This window comes from Dipteris shenzhenensis, chromosome 23 (assembly GCF_047967505.1).
Source record: "Dipteris shenzhenensis isolate YYH24624 ecotype China chromosome 23, Dip_SZ_1.0, whole genome shotgun sequence".
NCBI classification, from domain to species: domain Eukaryota; kingdom Viridiplantae; phylum Streptophyta; class Polypodiopsida; order Gleicheniales; family Dipteridaceae; genus Dipteris; species Dipteris shenzhenensis.
In genome coordinates this window covers 15,203,405-15,229,311 of record NC_141618.1, presented here as the reverse complement: position 1 = coordinate 15,229,311, position 25,907 = coordinate 15,203,405, and the positions used below count along the sequence as shown (strand labels likewise).

The window sequence follows — 25,907 nt, the reverse complement described above, 5'->3', positions numbered from 1 at the left end:
AGCCAGGAGAACGGGGTCTAGATCAAGATACCACTGTGAGTCTCTACCCATCTCCATGTATCCTGCAATCCTGACAGGCTGAAAAGGAGCCTCCAAAAGAAAGTCCTCTGAAGATCTGTGGAGTTTGCCTCGTGCATGAACCTGAAAGACAAGGGTATCCTCATGTGTATCCCGCAAGGCTATAATCGCAGAGGGATACCTGTCCTCAAAAAAGCCCCCAACTAGGTGGACTCAGAAATAGGCAAATGGTCTGTACCCATCCACTCCACTAGTATGGCTGCATCTATCTGCTGCATCGTGGCTGCACTTCCTCTGAGGTGACTAACTGAACGAGCTCTCTGATCCTCTAGAAGCATCTTGAAAGCTTTCCAAGCACCGACCGTGGATGCAGGTCCCAACTCCCATCTAGACCACTACATATAATGTGACATGCCCAGTGATCTGCCATGCTCATCTAGGATGCAATCATTCCACATGATGGGCTGCCTGTCAATTTCTTCACGAGAGGAGGGTGGAACTCTCCGAAGAGTACTTTTGAAGCTGTCCCAAGCCTTCAAAATGGCAGCCATGAGAGGGGAAGTAGGAGTTATGAGACGGGCTGACGTAAAGATCCATCTAGGGTGTCCATCCAATCTCCTCCCTGAGAAGGTGTGCATGTCTATATACTGTTAAAGAAAAAGTCCTTCCAAGGCTCTTGACCAGGCATCAAACCTCTGACCACCATCTTGCAGAGCAAGGCTCTACATTGCAAGCCTGGATCAATACTATTGAGGCCCCCTTCCTCAGTGGGTAGAATAAGAGTCTCCCAAGCCACCCTGGCTATCACATCTGAAGTGCCGTCTAATCCACTCCACAAAAAATTCCTGATAGGTCTCTTGAGCTGAGTGATATTGCTTGTAGATCAGCACCAACAAGAGCAAGCAAACCAAGCTGTAGCCAACAGTACCTGGTTTACAATCACCACTCTGGATGCAAGGTCAAGTCTGGCCGAACTCCAAAATAGGAGTTTCCTCCTGATGCTCTCCAACACGGGAGCGAACTGCTGTGCTAGAGAAATGCCCACCCCAACCTGGCATCCAAGAGACCTAACGGAGACACCTCTCTGAATCCAAGTAAATCTAGTATCAGCACCCCAATCTGGAGTGTCCTCATCACTAATCCAGAAACCATTGGATTTGTTCCAGTTAATGTGAGTCCCTAGTGCAATGCAAAATAAATCCAAGGCTGTCTTGAAGGAGTTGAGTGTCTGTGGAGTGGCATCCAAAAAAATAGATGTGTCATCTGCCAGCTCACTGTCCAACAACTCCTCTTCCTGTCTCAACGGAAGTCTCAGCCCAAAAATATCAGCTTGAGCTTTGATATAGAGGCTCATAGCTTCAGCCACAAATAAGAATAGAAAGGGGGCTAGAGGGCATCCCTGTCGGACTGATCTGGATATTTGAAACCTGTCTCCCTTGACTCCACCAATGAGTACCTGGCTATGGGCTGACCTGTAAAGAGCAGAAACCCCTCTAATCCACAAATCTGAAAATCCAAAGCCAAGAAGGGTTCCCTCTAGAAAACCCCAATCTACCCTGTCATATGCTTTTTCGAAATCCAGGAGTAGAATTGTAGTCTATGGCCCTCATGCATAGCCCACTCAGAAGCCTCCCAAAATGAGAATATATTATAAAAAATGCTTCTGCCATGGACAAAGCCTGTCTGTGTGTCATGTATAAGATCTGGTAGGATGGGTTGCAATTGCAGGCTGATGGCTTTTGCCAAGATCTTATACAAAGTGCCCAGTAAGGTGATTGGTCTCCACTGAGACACTAAATTTCTGCAACCTCCTTTTGGGATAAGATGAATGAGACCCTGAGTCCGGCATCTCACCTGAGTCCCAAACGCCCTGCAGGGCTGAGGTGATGTAATCCCCAATCTGATCCCAAAAAATAAAATAGAAAGGTGTAAGCCCATCTGACCCTAGACAACTACCCTTATGAAGGGCAGTAAGAGCGGTCTTGAACTCTATGTTGGTGAAACGTGCATCAAGTGAGGCTCTCATACCTCTATCCACCAACATAGAAATATGCTGCCAAATAACATGTCTAGCATCATCTCTGGCCTGCGAATCAGGATCTGCAGTCAGAAGGGAGGCATAGTAATCTGAAGCAATCTGCATGACGGCATCTGGATGTGTATGAAGTATCCTGTCTGAGTCAACAAGCTGCAAAACACTCTCTCTACTATGTCTAGGGCCGAGAGTAGAGAAGAATTGCTTGTTGACTTCCTCCGATCTACGCATAAGAAAGACTCTCTGGCGTGAAAGGCATACTCTGCTCTTTGGTCTAAAAGTGTCTGTTGATGAGCCCTTGCTATAGCAAGGCGCTCCTGAATCCAAGCATCTGTAGGCCGTTTCTGCTCTTCTCTGTGAAGAGCTGCCAGCTGCTGTCGAATGGCAATTTCTCTCTTGCGAATCTCATCTCTCCTAATACTAGCAACTGAATGATAAAAGCTGCTAATATTAGTGAGGGCTACAGCCACATCTAACGGGGACGACTACCCACCCTGCAGGTGAGAATCCCAAATCCGTAGCATTGCCTCTGTGAGGCCCTCCTCTGCGTAGAGGGCATCTGGAATCCTGATACTGGCAGAGCGGCCTCTTGCCCGAGGCTCGCCTCTCGCCCAAGGCTCTAAAACCACCAAAACAACCGGAAAATGATCTGAAGTGGAAACCCCTGCAATGATGCAAACTGTCCCACCTCTATCCAGTGCCCAATCATCCACATAAAATCTGTCAATCGGATCATGGATAGGTATCCTTACTCTCCTGTTCGAGTAAGAAAACAGAAGAGACTGTGGCTAAGTGTGAAAAGCATCGTCATACCAAGTATCTCTGCCAGTGAATTGAAAAAGGAAGGCATCCCATGTTGCTCTCTCCAGGGAGTGAATGCCACCTTCCCTACCCCCTCTTTTGTCTGAAGGCGACCACCTGAAATATCTGGATGGAGTTGGTTACGAATTAGCTACCTACGGCGGCGATGAGGTATACCACCGAGGCCTTGAATGTTCCAACTAACAATCCTCATCGACGGGAGGAGGAGGCCGGGTGAAAGGTCCTACTTGACTTGGTGGTGGAGAAAATCCTCTCCTGTGAAAGAGTCCTCCTGTCAAGTGGAGGGAAATCGATTGGTGAAAGAAAACCCACTCCAGCAGAGGTGGAAACCCTGTCCAACGGAATCCTAATAACTGGCTCCCCCAGGGTAGAGGGTACAAACTCCTCCTCTGTCTCAAACTCTGCCAAATCTACCTGTACTGCAAAAGAGTTCCTGTAGGCGGGAACTGGCACAGGAGTACGAAGAATCCCTGCACCCGAGGGAGGAGGAGGAAAAACCCCCCTACCGCTATCAAGAGGTGAAGTGTAACTAGCACAGGGAGGGGGATGATCAAGCACATCAGTGATAGGATCTGAAGAAATGGGTTGCCCCTCCTGATGAGCAGGTGGGGAGACTGGGGCAACCACATCTACGCCTGCAGTAATATCACCTGCCTGTAACTGAGAATGGTCCGAGGTGCCTCGTAGAGGTGGCGGAGTGTCAGCAACCCTCATAGGCATCCAACGGGGTATTGATCGTACCTTGCACGTTGAAGAAGAGGGTCTAGGTCTAGGGGCTGGTTCCGAAGGTCCTGGGCGAGAAGGGTAGCAGAAGTAGGATGAGAAGGCGGAATAAACCGTTTGGGCCTTTTCTTCTTCTTTGGGCAATCCCTGGTGAAGTGCCGAAGGGTCCTGCAAATCCTGCGCTGATCCTGTCTCCCAGCAACCTCGACTTTCTGTCGAAAAAAGGAACCATCTAGTCGCTAAAGCATAATGTGATGATCTATAATATCAGGGTCAAAGACTATGACCCTAACTCGTGGCACCCCATCCGATCTGACAGCCTCTGTTGCTGAAGAGGGCATGCCAAGGAGGGGGGGGATCTCTGTGACCAACCCAAAAGTAGCTCCTATGGACGGTAAGAGTCGATGGTAGACCTGAGGAAGGCCGGGGAACCTGATGAAAAGTGAGGTAGCCCTGCTATCTTCCTCTATTGGATCAAAACCCAAAGTGAAGGGTGTGAAAAAGATCCTCCTGGAGCTCAATGCCAAAGGACTAGCCCTAAGTACTGAACCTGCTGTGTTTGGAGAATCAAATATCACCTGGAAGAACCCTCGTCCGAGCAAACGAACATTGGTGAGGTGCCCTGCGAGGTCTCCAGGTAAAGCTGAAAGCATCCAATCCCTAGCTTGTAGCCTGGAGGGGTGGGAACCGTGGATGCAAGAAAAGAGTGAGGTGGCATACTCCTGCTCTAAGTCTGTCTTGAGCTATTGAAGCTCGTCTTTGAAAAAGGTAACTGTTTTTGCGGCCGGTGGAAGTGGTCGAGGATTGGCTGAATGGGAACCCATTCGTCAATCAAGGTGGAAGGGCCGACGCGAACACGAGGATGCTCTGTCCGTCCGACAACCTGTTGCTAGAGAGAGAAAATATCTTTCTTGTTCCGTAAGGGGATGAAGAGGGGGGAGAGGGAGGGAGGGAGGAGGTGAAGCAGAGGCAGGGGCAGAAGGAAGGGGCGGGGGAGGGGAAGGGAGGCAGGGTAGGAGGAGCGGGGAGTAGAGGGAGAAGGGGGAGAGGAAGGAGGGGCAGCGGGGGGGTAGGGAGAGGAGGGGAGAGGGCAGCGGGGTAGGAGGTAGAGGCGGGTAGGGGGAGCGGGGTAGGGGGAGCAAGGGGTAAGGAGGGAAGGGCAGCGGGGGATAGGGAGAGGCGGGGTGAGTAGCAAGGGAGGGGAAAGGAGCGGGATAGGGAGGGAGAGGTAGCGGGGAAGGGAGGGGGAGCAAGCGGGGTAGGGAGGAGCGGGGTAGGGAGGCAGAGGCAGCGGGAAGGGGAGGGGGAGCTAGCGGGGTAGAGAGGGAGAGAGGGAGCAGGGTAGAGAGGGAGAGAGGGAGCGGGGTAGGGAGGGAAAGGTAGCGGGGGTAGGGAGAGGAGGTAGCGGGGGTAGGGAGGGAGAGAGGGAGGGAGGGTAGCAGGAGAGGGAGCGAGGGGGGACAGCAGCGGTAGGATGGGGCACCAGCCCGGGAGGAGGGGCTGGCAGGGAGAGGAGGAGGGAGGGGAGAGGGGTGCAGGATGGAGGGCAGCAGGGAGAGGCAAGACGGGGAGCTCAGCAGTTGACTTTGTGGGGGGGGGGGACCTCTTGGCGGTAGACTGGAAGAGATTTGATAGATTGTAGGTGATTTTGGGCTCCCGGATGATCCGGGGTAAGCCCTTGGTCCCTCATCAGATTATAGAGGCAGAGTTTGCCATGACACCTCTCTAGATTGATGCTATCTTTTAGACAATGACATATATCCATAGGATTTAGGGGGACGGGACTAGGAGTTCCCCACCAAGATCCTCTTCTATCGCGACCATTTCAATAGGGTATCAAATGACAGATTGGTCATCAGACCCTCATACCTGGAGGATAGCCGCATCTCACATTTTTTGAGGATTACCATCAGACAGATTAGAGTCTTATCCCATCAATTGGGGATAGACGCTAGTAGAGCCGTCGGCATACCGAGAGAACAATGGATTTGTAGGCATTGCACACTGGGGAAGGTGGAGACAGAGGAGCATTCTCTATCCATAGGTCCGGCATACTATGAGATTCAAGGGCGGTACCACTGCCTTCACCAGGAGGGACTTGGCTTTGGATCACTCTCTCGGTTGAACCATTTTCAAGACATGCTAGGTCTACATGCAACATGTGAGTTCTACATGCAACATGCGAGTTCTACATGCAACTCCTACATGCAACATGCGAGTTTTGTTTGTGCAGGTCTTTATTTGATGATTGAGATGCAACGACATAGAGAGACTCTTCTGAGACATCAGATAGCCTGCGTTGACAGACCTACCCAAGCTAGCGATAGATGCAGCCAAGCGACATGTCACAAATTTCTATGCCTATGACTCAACTCCAGGACACAGTGGAGAAGAGGGGGAGGAGATGGATGATATGAGGGCAGAGTGGGCTAGTGAGAGGAGACGGCATGGAGCAGGAGAGCAGAGAGTGGCTAGACCACGCACCATGGAGGTCCATCCTATCACCGCCTTTCTTTGAGGTAAGCGCCAGACTTGAGGGGTCACTCTTGACATGGCTCGTTGTATACAGAAGTCTCATAAACCATGCCCCCCCTGCCACTGCACTAGATGACACGACAGATGCAACTCTGAGATATCCTCGCATCTCATAGGAGAGCCACCGTGGCACCGGGATACGCCTTTTTGAGTATTTGAGTATTGTTTCTGAGTTATGGATTTCTTTGGGTTTTTCTTAGCACTCTGTAGGGGTCTTAGCAAATCCCTTGCTTCGGCCCATAGCGGCTTGTATGAGTTACCCTATGATTGTACTTTGTCTCATAGGCCCGTGGGGCCTCTCGAAGACGTAATAGATCTTTCTTTCTTTCTTTCTCTCTCTTTTTCTCAGCATTTGTCTCTGTGCAGAAAGCCAGCTTTCTTGATTTAGCCCTTCCGATACAAAGATGGAGGAGACCACGCCCTCCACCGCATCAAGGGATAGCTCGACAGACACAAATACGAGAGCTTCTCACATCTCATCAGAGAGCCACTAGGTTACTTGGATATATGGAACTTGGGCATGTACTAGGAGCGTTAGCTCTGAGCACCTAACACTCTCCTGAGTTTTTGCTACTCTACTACTTTGTTCACTAGCTTAGTACTTTAGCTTTCAGCAAGGGTCTTAGTGAGCCCTTTACTTCAGCCCTTAGTGGCTTGTATGAGTTACCTTTTGGCTTTGCATTTGTCTCATAGGCCCACGAGGCCTCCCACAAACGTTATACATCTTTCTTTCTTTCTTTTCTCTCTCTGTCTCTTTCTCTCTTTCTCTCTCTCAATACAACATTTAGGCGCCTTCCACTTAGATATCACGAGATAAACCAGATCATTCAAAACAGCCTTCTACAACTACACACATTCAGGACCTTGTTCACACTGAGTGAGAGCTCCCAATGAAACTAAGCTTCTACAGGGATCATGGCTTGCACATCTCCGAGCATTGATCCACTAGGGTATATACTCAGATCCACTGCACATTCACTGACGATCTCTATCAGACAGTTGCGTGTTTCATCACACCGATTCCGCATTGAGAGTGGACGAGTTGAGGAGTACATAGGTAGAGCTGCATGTGCACCTTGTGTGATCAATAGGAGATCGAGTCAGAGGAACACTTCGACTTCAAGTGCCCTATATACTATGAGACTTGAGGCCGCTATCATTTTCTCTTCAGAGATGGTTCCAAATCCCTCTGCTATCTAGAATCTGGATGCATGGCCGCCTTCATCCATGAGGCAGTTAGGCGCAAAGAGCGCTTACTCAGATTACAGAGACGAGCAAAGCACATAGTTAGACTCATCTCAGAGTATGATTACGGAGTTATTCTAGGTACGCGGTCCTCTATAGGGCTGGTCTTTGTGAGTAGTTGGGATTCTTTGGGAGATCTTCTCGATTTGTCTTTTCGAGATTCCTTTGTCTTTCACAAGTTGGTTTGTGTTGTTAGTGTATTGCTTTCGAAATCAGCTTGGATTGGTCGGGACTCTACATTGCCTTTTAGATCTATCATCTCATGCCTTCTCATGCTCTTTTTTGGGATGGTATAGATTTTGTGTTGGTTTGTAACTTGTCCTTTCTAGTCTATCTGCTCTATGACGACAGTGTCATCCTCTTGGATGTCCCGGGTTCTATCTTCTTGTTCACTTCCGATCTTGACTTGGCCAAGCTCCTACAAATCTATTCATCGACTTGTTGTTGATTTTCGAGTCTCATGCGAGGCGCCACTTTGCCAGTATCATGATTCCGATGCCTTGTATACAAAGGAGGGCCTCACAGAGGATGCTTTACAGATTTTGGTATCTCACTTGCAAGGGGTGGAGTGTCACCTTCTTCGCACGTGGCAGCAGCCCTATCTAATGTTAGTGACTTTTATCATACTATTGCTAGCACTGGGAGAATTGAGATTCTCAGACATGAGTTGGGCATCCGTCGGCGGTTAGCAGCTCTATAGAAAAGGGAGAGTAGAAAAGTCCTATAAATGCTTGGATTTAGGAGCATTTTGCTGTAGCAAGTGCTCATCAGTAGGTTTTGCTAGATTAGAGAGCAGAGTATGCTTGTCATGCATGGGAATCATTTTGGACAGATGGGAGGGAGAGTCAATAAACACTTCTTGTCTGCTCTTGGCTCTGGACATGGTAGAGAAAGTGCTTCTCAGCTTATTGACTCTAACATGGTTTCGCCGATAGATTCCGTCGCCATCCTGTAATAGCTACATTTTTTAATGCCTCCCTTCTGTCAGAAGGTCTTGATTCTCCTGCTAGAGATATTGCTAGACACAAAGTTTGGCAGGGTATTCTAGTATTGGTGAAACTACATATGAGAGTTTCATTGATGCACCTTTCACTAATCGAAATTCAAGACCGCAGTTCTTGCCCTTTATAAGGGCAAATGCACAGGTCCAGATGGGCTCACCCCTTCCTTTTTTATAGCTTTTTGGATATGATTGGGGACCATGTTACCTAAGCTCTACAGGGCATTTGGGACTCTAGTACTCTGCCTAATTCACTTACAAAGGATCTCATTCATCTTATCCCAAAGGGAGGTTGGAAAATTTTAATTTTCGAATGGAGATCCATCACTCTTTTGGAAACTTTTAATAACATTTTGGCCAAAGCCATTAGTTTGCATTTGCCGCCCATTCTTTTCTATCTTATACATGTAGGCAAATGGGCTTCGTGCATGGTAGAAGCATTTTTTCTATCGTCTCTTTTGGGAAGTGTTACATTGGGCTATGCAAGGTTTCCAGCGCCTTGCCATTCTACTCTTGGATTTTGAGAAGGATTATATTGGGGTTTTTTGGAGGGCACCCTTGCTCACTTTGGATTTTCAGATGCATGGAGCAAAGGGGTCTCCTCCTCTGTATAGGTTGACCTACAACTAGGTGCTTATCAGAGGATAAAGGGGAGAGTGATTTCAGATCTCCAAATCAGCTCGTCAGGGATGCCCACTTGCCATTTCTTGTATTTATTTGTGGCTGAAGCAATGAACACATTTTTGAGATCTTAGATAGACACTATTGAGCTGAGACTCCCTCAGAGACAGGACGAGGAGCTCCTTGGATAGTGAGCTAGCTGATGATACTGACTAGATGGTTTGGCAGACAATAGAGCCAGGGTGGCTTGGGACTCTGTTATACTTACCATGCGGGAAGGAGGTCTTAATATTATAGATCGAGACTCTCAGAGCAAAACCTTATTATACAAGATTGTGGTTAGAGGACTTTTGCTAGGACGGGAACTTTTGGTAGAAATTTTCATCTGATGCATACTGTCAATTCTCCTTTCATAGGTGTAGATTGGATGGATAGTGCCAAGTGGATCTTCACCTCAGCCCATCTCACGGCTCCCGCCTCCCCTTTCATGGCAGCTATCCTAAAAGCTTGGGACCGCTTCAGGAGTACTCTTCGGAGAGTTCCCCCTTCTCTCAGGAGGAGATTGATGGGCAGCCGCTTATGTGGAATGATAGTATACTTGATAATCATGTTAGACCACTTGTTAGCTCTCATTATATGTAATAGTCTAGATGGGAGAGAGGTCCTGCTTCCTGTGTGGTTTCTTGGAAAGCTTTCAAAACCCTTTTAGATGATTGTAAAGTCCAACTAGTAAGTCATCTTAGAGGAAGTGAGAGGAGAATTCAACAAATTGATGCAACCATACCCATGGATTGGGTTCTTGTTGGTGGCAGGCATCTCTCTCTATCAAATTGACTAGGGGCCTTTACATCCCTCTCTAGGTCATAGGACTACAAGGATTAGACAGGGAAGCCTTCATCTCTGATGTTCATTCTAGGGGTAGGTTGTCCAGATCTATAGAAGATATACTTATGCATTTTCTATTTCAGCCTGTCAATGCTGTAGGTCATGTGGAACAGTGTTTTTGGTTTCATAATGGTATCTAGATCCTAACTTTACCCTTGGGTTCATGGAGGATTTGGCTCTATGGAGGTGTCCCCATAAAGTATTTGGGGGAGTGGGAATGGATTGATGCAGTGCACTGAGAGAAGAGTCTTTTCTTCTTTCGTTACACAGTCAGTAATGCCAAGAAGTTTTAGGTCAGCCTGAGAGGCTGGAGGCCCGCTAGAGCTCCTCCTTGGGTGTTTTCAGATTTGTGCGGACTTACAAAAATCCTTCTAGAAGATACTCTGGAGATCCCTCAAGAATAGGATATCACTCCTTCCTATTAATGGAGGGATTGCAGTGAATTGGCCTTTCAATTGAGGAGACTATTCAGCATTGTTTATGGGACTGTAGACAGGCGATGATCGTCTAGAAGGGGATTGCTAGGTTGATGAACAATTTTAACCCTTATCATTTCTTCATGACCTGGAGCTTGGTAGCTTGGCTTTCTGTTTCGGGGCCTGAGGTGTTCTATGAGAGACATGACTCTTCTTGGGTGATTTCAGCTCGATGACATTTGGTCGAGTCATGCTGTCTGGATGTTGTTCCTGGCTCTCCTTACAAACCTGCAGATGTTTGTAAGGATACTTCATTGGAGATTCTGGCAAGCATATCAACGTGGCATATTTTGGAGATCCAAATGCATAGAGGCCTTAGATGATACTCAGGTCGAGCCTGCACACACATTGGCCTCATTTCTCACATGAGGTACTCTTCCCTTGAGCTTTGCTCTTGGAGCTTCTTCCATGCTTAATAGGAGTATTTTCTTTGAAAACAAAAGAGAAAGGGATCAATATTGTTGATGTAGACATACAAAAAGCTGGCGATTTTGCCAAAAGGAGTGGTCTTTGATGCATTTTCTAACCAACCAATAGAGACAAATGCTAAATCCTATGTTTATGCACATGATATCTATTGTATGATCATGCTATGGACTAAACATGATTGTCTAGTGTGCAAGAGTGATCAAGATTTCGCTAGGCAAAATAAGTCTCATGGGACCAAAAGTTGTGCTCATGCTTTGTACTAAACATGATTGTCTAGTGTGCAATAGTGATCAAGTTTCGCCAGGCAGAATAAGTCTCATGGTACCACAAGCTTATTAAAGTTTTAAGTAATTAAATGGTCACACTCTGTGTCAAAGACTTTGTATCTTCTCCATCACTTTCGAGGCTCACCCCCAAAGCCAGCTGAAGGATGATGGATTGTAAGCAGTGAGTAGTCCCTTTTAGTCTAATGTACATGTTATATCTAAAACTTGCTAGATGGGGATTCTGCTATTCTATTCGGTTTCATTTGGATAGTTCACATCAAAGCATCCTAGATCCGAAACAATTAGAGCATATTCGCATGAACTAAATTTGTGCTATTTTGGAATACTGTCGTAGAGAATTGGTTAACATCTGGGAATGAGGACTGCATCAAGTACTTTGCACCGATTCACAACAATATGCGTTGATTTATGTGTTTTGACACAAAATTGGAGTTTTTCATTTTTAAGGACGCTGCTTTTTTTTATAGTAATGAGTTGTAACATTGCTTTCCCTGTCTCTGATCACAAGAAGAAAACAACTTTGGGAGAAGCTTTACACCTTTTGCAAGCTTGATTGTTCTCTCCGTTTTGTGACCAGCTTCTTTGCACCCATGGATTGCTTTGGCCCCTTGAACACCAGCATGTCATCTAGTCACTCCCTCAAGAAAATGGTGAAGGAACTACATAGAAATGGCATAGAGGTATGCTGCAAGGATTGGTTCTGATGTTAATGATATAGAGGGTTTTTGTTGAATACTGTGCCGTTTACATTTCTGTGTATATATGCTTGGAGAAACCAGGATACCTTACTTTGATGCAAGCAGGTACTATTGGACGTTGTGTACACTCACACGGGGGAAAACAATGATGAAGCTCCTGAGACTATATCTTTTCGTGGAATAGATAATGCAACATATTATATTTTAAATCAAGATGGCAGGTATGCTTTTCAGTCTATCTATCGGACTGTTGGATTATCAGAATGAAAACACAAACAGATCAAGGGATCTCTGCTTCTTGAGTCATAGACGTAGCATGCAGGGACCGTTATTGTGTTGTGCAAGGTTTTTAAGAAATTCATCTGGCAAGTCTTTGGGGATCCGGATGTTTTGAAGTCATAGATATTTGTTTTTGCTCCATGTCTGCTAATGCATACTAGCTAATTTGCTCACTTAAAGGGGTGTAGATACTTTTCATTAGCCAATCAAATGATACATCCTCATATAGTAGAGGGTTGGAATTTAGTAATGCAAGCCTCAAGGTGGTGTTGCAGAGTTATGGGGCAAGAGTCTGAAGCAGGAAATTGCTTTAACTGTAACCACCCTGTGGTTCAGAAACTGGTGAGTCCTGCTCAAGGCCTCTATTCTATTTTCTGTAGTAAGCTTTCAAGGACTAGGTCCATTCCCTTGAAAATTTTTTAAGCTGAGATGGAAGACATTCTTGTCTTCTTAGTCTTTGCAACACTTGTGAACCCTTCTTTTAAAATAAGATATTTTTCTGACTATAGTGATCCAAGAATGTATATATATTTCATGGAGTAGATATTTTGAGGAAACAGTAGGTTAAGATGGAAACTTCTTTGGTTCTTAGTAACATGGGTGATTGATGACATTGCTTGTGACAGATATTGGATAGCCTTCGACATTGGGTCATAGAGTACCATATTGATGGGTTCTGCTTTGCAAATGCTTCATTTCTAACCAGAGGACCTCATGGGGAAGAGTTGAGTAGACCAATGATTGTCGAAACAATTTCTTTTGATCCTTTGTTGTCACGGAGAAAAATTATTGCAGATACTTCTTATCCTGTCACAGGAATCAACAAGGTACATGGCTTTATCGTCTTCCCTTTTGCTAGTTATCACTTTATGAAACGTAGTCCTCTACCTTTCAGTCTGGTCCAAGACGATCAAAGAGTTGGAATGGGTTCTATGTGTTAAGTTGCATATTGTTTAAAGGATTGTGAAACAGTTGAGTTTTCCATGCACTCAAGATTGATGATCAACTTCTCTCTGCTTCTCAATGGCTATTTTTGTTACCATGTATTGCAGGTATCATTTTTCCTCTCCATTGTACTTTTTTGTGGATAATATGTGAAACAGATAACTTTCAAATGAGGGATTCACCAAGCCTTACTTAGAAAACCAAAAAGCTTTCACAGATGTGCATTCTCAAGGGCCAGGAGACATGGTTATTCCACATAAAGATTTTATTATGCTTTGAGATAAAATAGATCAAGATTGTTAATACCTCTACAAACTCGCAACAAGTACACAATTTACCACCCCTAAGCCTAGTGTCCACTTGCTAAATGTGTCTTGGGACACTTACACCTACTAGGTCAAGTAGGAGAGTAAATAACAAGGTCCTAGCCACTCTATGTAGCCCACTTAGAGACCCCCCACAATGAAATGATATTACAAAACTGTTGCACCCATGCACAAACCCAGCCTATGTCTCGTGTAACAAGTGAGGAATTAGAGGCTGTACACGAAGGTTGATTTCCTTTGCTATTAAAAAAAAAAAAAAGAGTGATATATTCCATTCAAAACAAATCATACAACAGGTGGGAGAGAAAGTACTCTATCCCTAGCCTCAACAATGTGGCAAAAAAGCCATGGAGGTGGTCTAAAATGCCACGACATCCCAAAAGGGGTCAAGTGAAAAAATAAAGAGCAGTCCCATGTCCTCATGAAGGATATAAGTCTCCCACGAGCTGCCAAAGAGGTGCCTGTACACCGCTCCCAGTGACTCCTAAGAGTGAAAATAATCTCTGCCCAAATGGAAGCGAGAGTGTCAGCCTCCGTGCATAAATGGTCCCCAAGTACAAAAGAACATCGCGAACACCATATCCACCATAGGGTAATGCTGGAAATGACCTCCCAGGCTGACCCTACAGCTGAAATAGGCATGGAATCCTGTGCTGGTATCGGTACCAAAAGTAAATCCTGTGGCTCCATGATGCTGGCCTCCGTGGGACCCCGTCTCTGGCGTCGCTGCATGAAGAAACCAAGGTCTCTTGGCTCTGCCTCAAAGAGAGTAAAGGCTCCAGATCCTCTCCCCCAAAGAGCAGTGCCCCACGTCTTCAGAAAGGACTCAGAAGTAACATATGAGAACAACCTGAAGATACCTGTCCATACCACTCTAGAGCTGGTGCAACTCCATAAACAATGCTTGCTAGATTCCTCTGCAATCTGACAACGCATACACAAGGAGGGTCTACCCATCTGCTGGAGCCAAGTACCCACAGGTATACCCCTATGTATAGTGAGCCAAAGAAAGTAGGAGACTTTCCTGGCTCTACTGATGCCCCAAAAGTGAGTCCAGTAGCTCTGCAAGAGCTTTGCAGTAAGTCCCTGTGCGTGCCAATGCTGGGAGGAAGATGGAATGTGATGAGAGTCTCTCCACTGAAGCCTGTAACCTGCCCTCGTCAAGTACTGGAAGAAAGAAAGAGGACGATCGCCTGTCACTGGAGCAGGCCATGCCCACTCACCTGGGTCCCAGTCAAGCTCCGCAAGAGGACGACCCTGAAAGATCCAAAGTCTCCATCTAATATCCTCTGCAAGGGTCAACTTGGAAGGATCTGTGACCCATTCCTTACCCAGGCAACCAATGACCTTGACTCTCTGCCAAAGAAGCTCCTGACGATCCATGGGCTGAGTGGGATACAATCTGTGAGAGGAGTCCGTCTCAAAATAAATAAACGGTGCCGGTTCTAAGCGAACTCCAATACATAGCCCAGCCTCACTAAAACAACCTGACCAAGTAGAAATAGGATCAACATAGGCTGGATCTGTAAGTACATCCCTCCACTCCTGAGCAATAGCTCTCATGATCAGTAATCTGGTGCCAGCAATTTGTCCAAGTGGCCCATGTCTATCTCTGATCACCTCCTCTGACATCTCCACACCTTCCCTGAACCAATCTCCGACTGTCACAACCCCCTGAGCATGCCATCTGGCCAAGGGAGTCTTGAGTTCTGTACCAAGGGAAGATCCTTGGTACCAAACTAGGGGGTTATGGTTAAGTGGCTGTCGGGCAATTTCCTCTCTGGAGGAGGGAACTGCTCTGATGAGGTGCTGTCGAAAATGATCCCATATCTGAACAAGCCTTTTCACAAGTGGTGAGGAAGGCTGAGAATGCTGGTCCGTCAGGAAGATCCAACTGACTCTACCTGCCCACTAACCTGCTGCTCTGGGGGTGCACTGGTGAATCCCATGCAGTAGGAACTGCTTCCACGGCTGATCTCTTGGAGTCAAACCTCTAACAAGAAGTTTGACTAAAAGGGCTCTGCTCTGCATCTCCGGATCAAGAATCCCAAGTCCTCCCTACGAGAAAGGTAAAGTGATAGTATCCCATGAAACTCTGGCCCTAGTGTCCTCAGAACCATCACCACCACTCCACAGAAAGTTCCGAAGCAATATCCTCACCTGACGAATCGAGTCAGCATGAAAGCACCAACATGACGCAACATACCACATAGTCGCTAGTAGAACCTGGTTGAGTACCAATGCTCTTCCGGTCAAAGAGAGTCTAGCCGTACTCCAGTAGGCTAGCTTTCTTCGGATACTCTCAAGAACTGGGGCAAACTGTTGCGTCGGGGACACCTCAATGCTAACCTGGAAGCCAAGATATCTCGTGGAGGTGCCTCTGGGTATCCATACAAAGCCTCTGTCTCCTCCCCATGCTGGGGCATCCTGCTGAGCTCCAGTCCAGATGCCTTTTGATTTGTTCCAATTGACAAGTCCCCTTGAGGCTTTGCAGAATTTGTCCATTGCATCCGCAGCAGTAGCAAGACTATATGCATCTCCTCTGAGTGTCAGTGCCGTATCATCAGCAAACTCAGTGTCCATAAGTTCCTGCTCCTGTCGGATAGGCAGATGAAGGCCCCAAGTGCCATGACTGGTAGCCTGCATAAAGTATCCCATAGCCTCCGCTACAAAAAGGAAAAGGTAAGGTGCAAGCGGGCATCCCTGTTGTACTGATTTGGATAGCTGAAAAGCCGGTCCTCTGCCTCCACAGACCACCATCCTGCTAGAAGAGTGAGAGTAAAGTGAGGAGACCCATAAAATCCATCTGTCACTAAAGCCTAGCCTCCTCATAGTGCCCTCCAAGAAACCCCAGTCCACCCTGTCATAGGCCTTCTCAAAATCGAGAAGGAGAACTGCAATCTCCTGCTGACTCTCCTTCACCCAGTGAGTGGCCTCCCAAAAAGTGAAGATATTATCCAAGATACTCCTATCTTGGACAGATCTTGTCTGAGTAGCTCTGATGATATCTGGCAGCATAGGCTTTAAACGAAGGGCCAAGGTCTTCGCTAGGATCTTGTGGGCTGTCCCTAAAAGTGTAATGGGTCTCCAATTACGTAGGACTGTCTTGTCTCCCCCTTTCGGGATGAGACAAATCATACCTGTGCATAATGCCTCACCCAAAGATCCTGTATCGAGAGCCTCTGAAAAGGCTGAAAGTAGATGAGGTCCAATCGTATCCCAAAGAGCTGTAAAAAGAAGTGGCGACAGACCATCCTCCCCTGGGCATCTGTCTCTGGGCAGCTCATGTAACGCATCTGTGATCTCTAGGAGTGATAGCGGGCTATCCAAAACCTGACTCATCCTATCTGAGACCATCTGGGGGACATGACTCCAAATCTCATCTCTGGCTCTAATCATCTCCTCGGTGACTGGATCGGCGGTGTAAAGAGTGGAATAGAAATCAGAAGTAATCTCAACAAGACAATGAGGATCCGTCTGAAGAGACCCGGCGTCATGAGGATCCTTTGCTATTTTGTGAGTTTTAAAAAACAGAAATAATACTAGATAATTGGTCAGCATTAGATACCTAGGGGCAATTGCTAATAGTATCACCTCTATTCAAAGTCCAATCATCCACATAAAATCTGTCAATTGGATGTGACTCAATCGTCTCCTTTTAGACCAATCCGTGCATGGACGTGACTCAAGCATCTCCTATCAGACCAAGAAAATAGGAGCGATTGTGGCAAGGCGTGAAAAGCATCCTCAACCCAACAATCTTTGCCTCTAAGATGAAAAATGAATGCATTCTAGGAAGCACTCTCAAGAGAGTGAATGCCACTTTCCCTTCCCTCAATTTTTTCTGTAGGCAACTCCACCATACTGAAGTCACCTCCAATTACCCAAGACCCAACAATAGGAGCCCAAGAGAGCAGTTCCTTCTAGAAAAGAATTATTTTCTCTCTATTATTGGGAGCATAGAGGTTGAGGAAGCCGATCTTACATCCATCATCAACGAGATAAAACCTTGAGCCTTGGAATAATGATACCATGGCTAACCACGAGGGAGAATGGTGGCAGAAACTGAAATGCAAGTCCCTTCCCTAATGCCAAGTATAGTAGACCAAAAAGTATGACGTGAAAGCAGCTTACCTAACTTACTCCAGTCCCAATATCTAGTTTTTGCTCCTAGATAGAAAGAGTATCAATGGGCCCCCTTGAGATCCTGGGATGCAAATGGTTGCGAATCAATTGCCTTTGGTGGCGATAATGTACACCCTAAATGTTCTAGCTAACAATCCTCATTGACGGGAGGAAGAAGCTTAGAAGTTTTCAGATCTAGTAATGGAAGCATTTTTCCTCTTTGCAGTATTTGCCCTCTCTAAACCTCACCTGGCATGATTTAGGGGTAGGAAGTCCACTGGAGAGAGGATGATAAATCTCCAAATGAGCTAGAATATCAATGAAAGTGGACAACACAAACTCAAAAAAGTCTCTGCAATCACCCAAAGGAGGGTAAGGAAGGGCTAGGGGTGAGCGACAAGCTGGGAGGCAAAAGTGGATGGCTAGGAGGCAAAAACGGGGAGCTGGGGAGCAGAGCAGGCGAGGCAAGAATGGGGGGCTGGGAAGCAGAAACGTGGGGGCTGGGAGGGCAGTAATAGAGACAGGGGGTAGAGGGAGGGGTGCAGAGGCTAGGGTTAAGGGTGATGGGAGGAAGGAGGGAGTGAGGGGACAAAAACGGCAAGGCTAGGTGCCGGTTGAAGCAGCAGCGGGAGGAGCACTTTTGAGTGACATGCAGTGCTTTTAAAGCAAAAGAGTTTTGCTCGTGGTCTACTTGAGCCATATCCAGTTCCAAGTACAATAGGGGCAAGTTTCATGGTCTACTTGAGTCAATCAGGTTCCACAAGCACCTTGGAAGCACATTGCCAAGCATTTATCCCATGCTGCAATGGTACTGTATTCTCAGCTGATTTGCTCTCTCCTCCACCTGCACATGTTCTGAAACAACTAATGAGCCCATGAGGTTCTTGTCCTTACATTTCACCCCTCTTTACTGACAATAGCTAGATCACACTACCCCAACGCTGCAGTGCTTTGTCTCTGGATTTTATTTTCAACTTAGTAGCTATCCTACATATAACTATCTGTGCAAACCTGTAAAATAGTCTCCAACTCAAATTTATCAGTACCTTTTTTTATCTTATTCCGAGTTTCAAGTTCCTGTTTGCTGCAGAGCGAAAGGTGCTTTTTATAAGCAAACCATGAAGTTTTTAAGGCTCTACGGTGATTACTCACGTTGCTACTAACAAGTGAAGAGGAAGTTTTGCAGTTTGGCTCCCAGGAATTTCTCTATCTGCTGATCATCATGGACATGTTCTGTTGGTGACAATAAGGAAGTCCAGAAGCCCAAGTGTGACTTTTTTTTGAGAGGACACTTCTTACGCTCAAGCTGAGGTAACATGACCTCAAAAGGGTCGGTGGACATTTTCCTTTAGAGGACCAACTTTGTAATATATTTATTGTGCTGAATGAAAATGGTTAAAGGAATCAATGTCAAGGTCCTTGGTGAGGGTGACATGGCACAAGACTAGGTGGATCTAAGGCTAAGGGGCCTAAATGCATTAAATGTGCCAAGGGGCAAGTGAATTAAATGATATCCCAAGAGAGGGGTAAAATGATGCATTTAGGTGATGCCCTCAAATGATGCCATGTGGCAGACTAGATCCATCTAGGGATATGTGGGCTCTGTGTGCAGCATGCATGAACTACTTCTTACGTATCTTTTGAGCTTGCTCGGTAGGGAATTGGCTGGGTGGAACGTAACTGTGCCAGCACCCGTGATTCCAAGTCAGATTTCAGTTTTGGTACGCAGGTTTTGGGTTGTAACATTTGGTATCAGAGCGTTATGGGTCACGGAATGGGAATTGGAACGATAATATGACAGCGCAGATTTGTTGGGGCTGGATAAGGCAGACACGCGGGTATCTGGGCAGAAGACATGGAAGATGATATTCACACTTCAATTGATCGTACTTGTGAGCGTAGTAACTTGGAACTTTGGAACTACGATTTCCAATAGTAATTCGTCATATCAAAGAAACTGGAACGTCAAATTCCAGAAAAACACACACAAGTAGATTACAAGAAGGGAAGCTATTCGTTCGGTCAGAAATTGACGAAGGCTCATAGTGGGCAAAATTTCTTAAGCCTAGGAGACGTTTGTTTGTTTCAACGAATCGATTGTGCAGGAAGCATCTACGTGAAGCTAGGAATTCGGTGGTACGCTGTCAGTTTTGTGAGACGATTCACATCTTCGCTCGCTACTTTGCATACTCTTTGCTGGCCAGCCAGATCATCATTGGGCTCACGAATACACGGATTCTTATCCGTGGAGGCTGCTTCTTCAAGTGTTCGTTGTCCTCTGCAATATCATGACACATGAGCGATCTGCAAAAAAAAGGGAATTAAGACTCACGATATGGTTTGGACAGGGATAGCCTTCACCAATATTTAGAAGTGACCAGGGAGCATCTTTATCTCTCTACTGTTATTTCTCTGTTTTATCTTGGTTCCCAGCTATTTCAGTTGATGCTTATGCCTTGATAGTTGTGGATATTTGGAATTTGGGTTATGCCCATTTAGACACCTTTTGTGGTTGTGAGATTGAGAAGCAGTTTGTAAATACAGTTATTTGAAATTGCAGAAATTTCCCAGCATGGGAAAAGAATTGTGAATTTCGGTATGCGTGTGGGATAATTGAAAAAAAAAAAACATGAAAAACAGAAAAAACCAGGAAAAACAGATTTTTCCCAAATGGAAGAAGAGGGACAATCCTCTAAGGAGGGATCTCGGAGGAGATCAAGGACACCTAGGAACACATCCTGTGGGTCCATCTTTAGCTGATAGGATTGGGCTTCTAGAGGATGCTCTAGATCAGCTGATAAATCAGCAAGTGCATGCAAATGCAGGTCTTGAAGACCTGACAAAGATGATGCACGATGTTATGTATGCAAGGCCCTCGAAAGAAGAAAGGGGTAAAGGCCAAGCAGAGCTTGAGCCTAGTGTGCATACGATGGAACCTGCAAGAGTCAAGGTTCCAAGCATAGTTGGGTCCGTACGCGTATGGTTGGCTGAACCATACGCATATGAAATAAATTTCCTGTACACGTATGGTACGGCCAATCATACTTGCCTTTTTTTGGGGGAGTTTCCAGAACTTTATGAAACATTTTTTTAATCAATTTCATGACTTTAACATTAATACAAGTTTGAAGTTAAAAGTTTTGTAACTCTCTTTCCTTAAATGTATACAATGTATGTTTTGTGTTGTAAAATTAGGTCGTGTATGAGTCAGCCCCGGGGGCTGAACCATACTCCAATCATACTTCCGTACCTGTATGCCGTATACGTATGGTAACGTATGGAAAAATCTATGGTTCCAAGTATTGCGAACTACAAACCAGAAAAGTATTCTTGCAGGATGCTTGAATGTATTTCGGATGTAATTGAGGCCTGGTTGCACAAATGGGAAGAAGCCTTCGCCATTTGTGAAATCAGGAGTGACCTTAAGAAGATCCACGAGGCCACACACATGTTTATTGAGGGAGCGGATAGATGGTGGACAAAGGAGCAAAAGGATCAAGTTGCTGCCACCACTTGGGAAGGGTTCAATGCTGAATTCAAAAAGCATTTCCTTCCTCCTGATGAAGAATCCCGAGCTTGGGATGGATACATAAATCTTTTTGTCAGAGAAATATGTCAGTTGCGGAATACACTGACAAGTTTAGGGAATGTGTCATGAAGATAACAGACCCTCTCCCTCAGTCAGTTCAGGTCAATGATTTTATTTATGGCCTGAATGACATGATAAAAATGGAAGTTTGGGCTAAGTATGCAAGTTCGCTAGATGAAGCAATAGCAGTGGCTCTGAACTATGAAGATGCAAGAGGCAAACCAAGTGGGTTTGTGCAAACAGGAACTCGGCATGAGTTTCAGAGAAAACAAGGGTTTCAAAAGAAATGGAATTTAAAGTTTAGTGCCCCACAGACTAGTGGTGAAACCAAGCAGGTGAAGCCAAGTGGGGGCCAAATAAAACCAAGTACCACCGCTGGGGTGAAAACAAAAGTAACTCCGATGGCAGCCTGGGCTTGGACGAAATCATATCTAACCCTAGAACAGAAAGAGAAGGCGAGGAGAGAAGGATTGTGCTTCGGTTGCCTTGAAGCCTCACCAGTGGAAAGATTGTCCACAGAATAAAGAGCGTCGCACTGCTAATATGGTTATATTTGAATGCGACGAAGAGGATTTGCTTGATAGTCCTGTGACTAAGTTAGTTAGGCGTGCAACCAATAACATATTTTTCGAGCCCGCAGCGACGGGTTATACAACCTTTACGGGGCCCGAGTTAATCAAGATGAAGGGACAAGTAGCCGGCCATGATGTAATTGTGTTGTTTGACTCGGCGTCGACACACAATGTGATTGACTAGAAGTTCGTAAAGAGGTTAAAGCTGAAAACCAGCCCATCATACTATATGTATACAGTCAGGATGGCAGATGGAAGTTCAACTGAAGTATGGGACCGTAGGGTTACCCAGTTGGAACTTCAAATACAGGACTATGTGGAGAAGCTGGACTTTGAGCTCATTAGACTTGCTCACGCAGATATAGCCTTGGGAATGGCTTGGCATTATTGGAAAAATCCAGCCATTGGTTTTAAGCGACATATTTACTAGTTCGAGGTGAACGGGGTAGATTATGTGCTTAGAGGTGAAAGGATTTACCTCAGGGACCGTTGGTCTCAGCTATGGAAGTTTGGAAGACTCCGAACGAGTTTTTATGTTTATGTGTGGCATCAGTAGAGTCGATTGGCAAGGCATCGACTAGCAGTGATGGTTCCCAAGATGGGGAAATGGCCAAGCTGGCTAAAAAGATATCAGATGAGTTCTCTGACTGCATTAGGGAAGAATTACCTCATGGTTTACCTCCAAAGCGTAATGTAGAACACAAAATTGAATTGGTTCCAAGGGTAGAACTTGTAAATAGGCTTCCTTACAGATTAAGCTTTACAGAGGAAGCTGAGGTGCGTAGGCAACTGGAAGAATACCTCAAGTAGGGGCAGAGTCAACCCAGTTTCTCACCTTTTTCTTCGCCGGTGATTTTAAAGAAAAAGAAAGATGATACATTTCGCCTCTATATCGATTACAGAGGGTTGAATAAAATTACTATTAAGTACAGGTACCCAATGGCTCGGAGCGACGATCTACTGGATGCGTTACATGGAGCCAAAGTGTTTATTAAGATCGATCTTAAGAGTGGCTACCATCAGATCCGAATAAGAGCCAAGGATGTGCATAAGACTGCTTTCCGAAGCAGGTTTGGTCATTACGACTAATGCTCCGGTGACATTCGTCATGCTTATGAATGATACGCTACGCCCGTTTATTAGGAAGTTCATAGTACATTTTATTGACGATATCTTGGTGTACAGCAAGACTTTTGTTGAGCATGATGAACATCTAAGAGAGGTGTTCACTGCACTGAGAAAAGCTATCCTATATGCTAATAATAAGAAAACTCATTTATGTGTAGGAAAGCTTGAATATTTAGGGTTAATTATTACACCTGATGAGGTGGAAATGGATCCAAAAAAACTGGTTGTGATTCTTGCATGGCCAGTTCCTCAAAATGTGACCACGTTGCGATCATTCTTGGGGTTTGTTCAGTTCTATCGATGGCATATCATAGGATATTTCGAGATAGTACCGCCTTTGCTTGAGTTGACCTAAAAAAAGGTACAGTTCGTATGGGGAGAGAATCAACTGGAAAGTTTCCATACCGTAAGGAAAGCGGTGGCCACAGGGCTAGTGTTGCGGATCGTTGATCCCCAGAAACCGATGCAAGCGGCATAGCGGTAGGAGCAGTTCTTCTTCAAGAGGGAAGGCCAGTAGCCTTTAAGAGCAAGAAGTTTTCTCCCTCTCAATGTAATTGGCCAACTCATGATAAGGAGTTGTACGCTGTTATTCATGCTTTGAAAGCATGGAGACACTATTTATATGGTTCAGAGTTTTATGTGGACAACAATCACCATACTCTGAAGTATTTTTGTAAACAGCCTGACTTGAGTGGCCACCAAGCTAGGTGGGCAGAACTCATGCAGGAGTTTAATATGGAAATTCAGTACCAAGAGGGAAGGAAAATAAAGTCACTGATGCGTTGTCACACATTATGCATAATATGAGTTTCACGGTATTAGAGAGTGCTCTAATGACCAAGATTAAGGAAACTCAGAAAGTGGACGGGTTTGTCCAGAGCCTTTGGCCTAAGGCCAGTGAAATTGTTCTCGGGAAACCAGATGACCTGGCATCTAAGAAAGGCCAAGTTTATGCAAGGTATACCATAGAAAATGGTATGCTAAAGAGAAATGGCAAGGTAGTTGTACCTAATCAGAATGACCTCCGGCAGAGGGTCATTAGAGAGTGCCATGATAGCCCGTGTGCGGGGCATCCAAGAGTCGAGAAGACTTATGAACTCGTGAAGCAAGATTTCTTTTGGCCAAATATGAAAAATCATATTCATGAATATGTGACACGGTGTTTCTCGTATTAGTAGGTAAGCAAAGCAGAGCGGGTGAAGCCACATGGCTTGTTGCAGCCATTGGAAACACCATCAAGTAGATGGGAGAGCATTTCCATGGATTTTATTGTTGATCTGCCTATGACACAAGGTGGATATGATTCTATCCTTGTGGTGGTTGACCGTCTAACCAAGATGGCTCACTTTATTCTGACTAGAAAGTTCGTGATTGCCCCGCAAGTGGCACATTTGTTTATTACTCATGTATTTCGTCTGCATGGATTGCTCAAATCCATAGTGTCTCACCTCCCTCCAAGAGCTGATCACACATACCTATTCTTCACTATCGCCACCCCACACTTAGCCACACCACATAGGAAGCACGACACCTACCACGACATGCACTTTGATCATAGCCTCTCACCGGCCTACTCTGGACGCCTAAACAGACTCCTAACCTACATCGATCACATACCACTCATAGAGGACTGTGCTGCCCTGATTAGTTGCACACTCCACGAGGCTGCCCTCCAAATCTTTTCCCACACCACATGGTCCACTAGACCACCACCTCTTGGTTCTGTACCTTGCAACAATTGGTACGATGCGGAGTGCAAGGCTTATCGCCTACAACTCCAACTTGAAACCAAATGTCACCTCCCGAACACACCAGACACGGTATGCAAGTACCGACGTCTCATACGTCGAAAGAAGCAGGCATTTCTTTGTCGAAATGAGGAGCAGCTGCTGCACATCTTGTACAGCTACAACTCTAAGGATTTTTGGTGGAGATTCCTTGAGCGTAGGTCTCCATCACCCCTCACCGACACGAGAGTCTGGCACACGTATGCACACCATCTTTATGATGTCCCACACCAGCCCACTCCAGATCTCATACACACACCTTGCCCCACCACTTGCACGTTGTTCACCAGAGGGGGAGTCAAGGACGCGACATTGAAACTGCACAATGGCCGAGCTAAGGATCACGAGGGGCTATGCACTGAGTTTATCGCATATGGGATCGACACGTTAGCCCTGATCCTAGCAAAGCTATTCAATGACGATGTTTGCCTTGGCTTTCCCCGCACTTGGACACTCAGCACCATCACCCCCATCCACAAGGCAGGGGATCCCATGGACCCGAGTAACTAGAGGACTATAATGATTGGACATGTGATGTCCAAGATCTATGCAGTTGTATTGGATGCATCGGTCAGCCTATTCGCAGAGATGAGAGGGCTCAGAGCAGAGGGTCAGGCCGGTTTCAGGCGAGACCATGGGACTATGGATCACATACTCACACTCAGGAGTGTCATTGAGGAGGCCAGATCACGGAAGGAGAGGGTATATTACTGCTTTGTGGATTTTCGCAAAGCCTTTGACATAGTACCTCGAGCTCGTCTCATCACACGCCTATAGACACGAGGATTTGATCAAGAGATCATCTGGGCAGTCATGGCAGTGTATGAGAGTCTCAGGCCGAGTTTGGACATGCGCAGGTTGGACAGATGAGATCTTGAGTACCATAGGGGTCCAACAGGGTTGTCCCTTATCACCAACTCTGTTTGGCCTCTACATCGATGAGCTTGAGACTTTCATGCAGACGTTCGGAGGGACCGGTTGCTCACTTGCGAGGATCATCATCAGGATTCTTCTTTATGCAGATGACATGGCACTCTTGTCATCCACACCCGAGGGGCTCCAGCGACACCTGGATACACTGCAGGCTTTTTGTTTACCCCATGATTTGGAGGTCAACCTTGGCAAGACCAAGGTCATGATCTTTAACACCTTTCAAGCAAACATGCAACAGAAGCAGTTTACTTTTACTTTTGGTGGGTCACCCACTGAGATCGTATCCTCATACACTTACTTGGGGGTCATCTTCTCCAGCCCGATCTTCATGATGAGACCAGCGATGTAGGCAGACTAAGCAGGGGATACGCCTCAGTGGCTCGGCTAGAGAGACAATGCTTTCACTCCCACTTCCAGGTGCCTCGGACCAAGGCTCTTCTCTTCGACTC

The 25,907-nt window shown here is 46.0% G+C and overlaps 1 protein-coding gene across 1 annotated transcript in view; it reads left to right on the top strand.

Moving 5' to 3' along the window:
• DBE1 (debranching enzyme 1) overlaps positions 1 to 25,907 on the top strand; it is a 202,859-nt gene that overhangs the window by 112,097 nt on the left and 64,855 nt on the right. The window contains exons 13-16 of the mRNA XM_087394489.1: positions 11,654 to 11,756; positions 11,880 to 11,995; positions 12,329 to 12,395; positions 12,680 to 12,880. Of these exons, the coding sequence (XP_087250615.1) occupies positions 11,654 to 11,756; positions 11,880 to 11,995; positions 12,329 to 12,395; positions 12,680 to 12,880 (487 nt within the window). The remainder of the gene's footprint in view (positions 1 to 11,653; positions 11,757 to 11,879; positions 11,996 to 12,328; positions 12,396 to 12,679; positions 12,881 to 25,907) is intronic.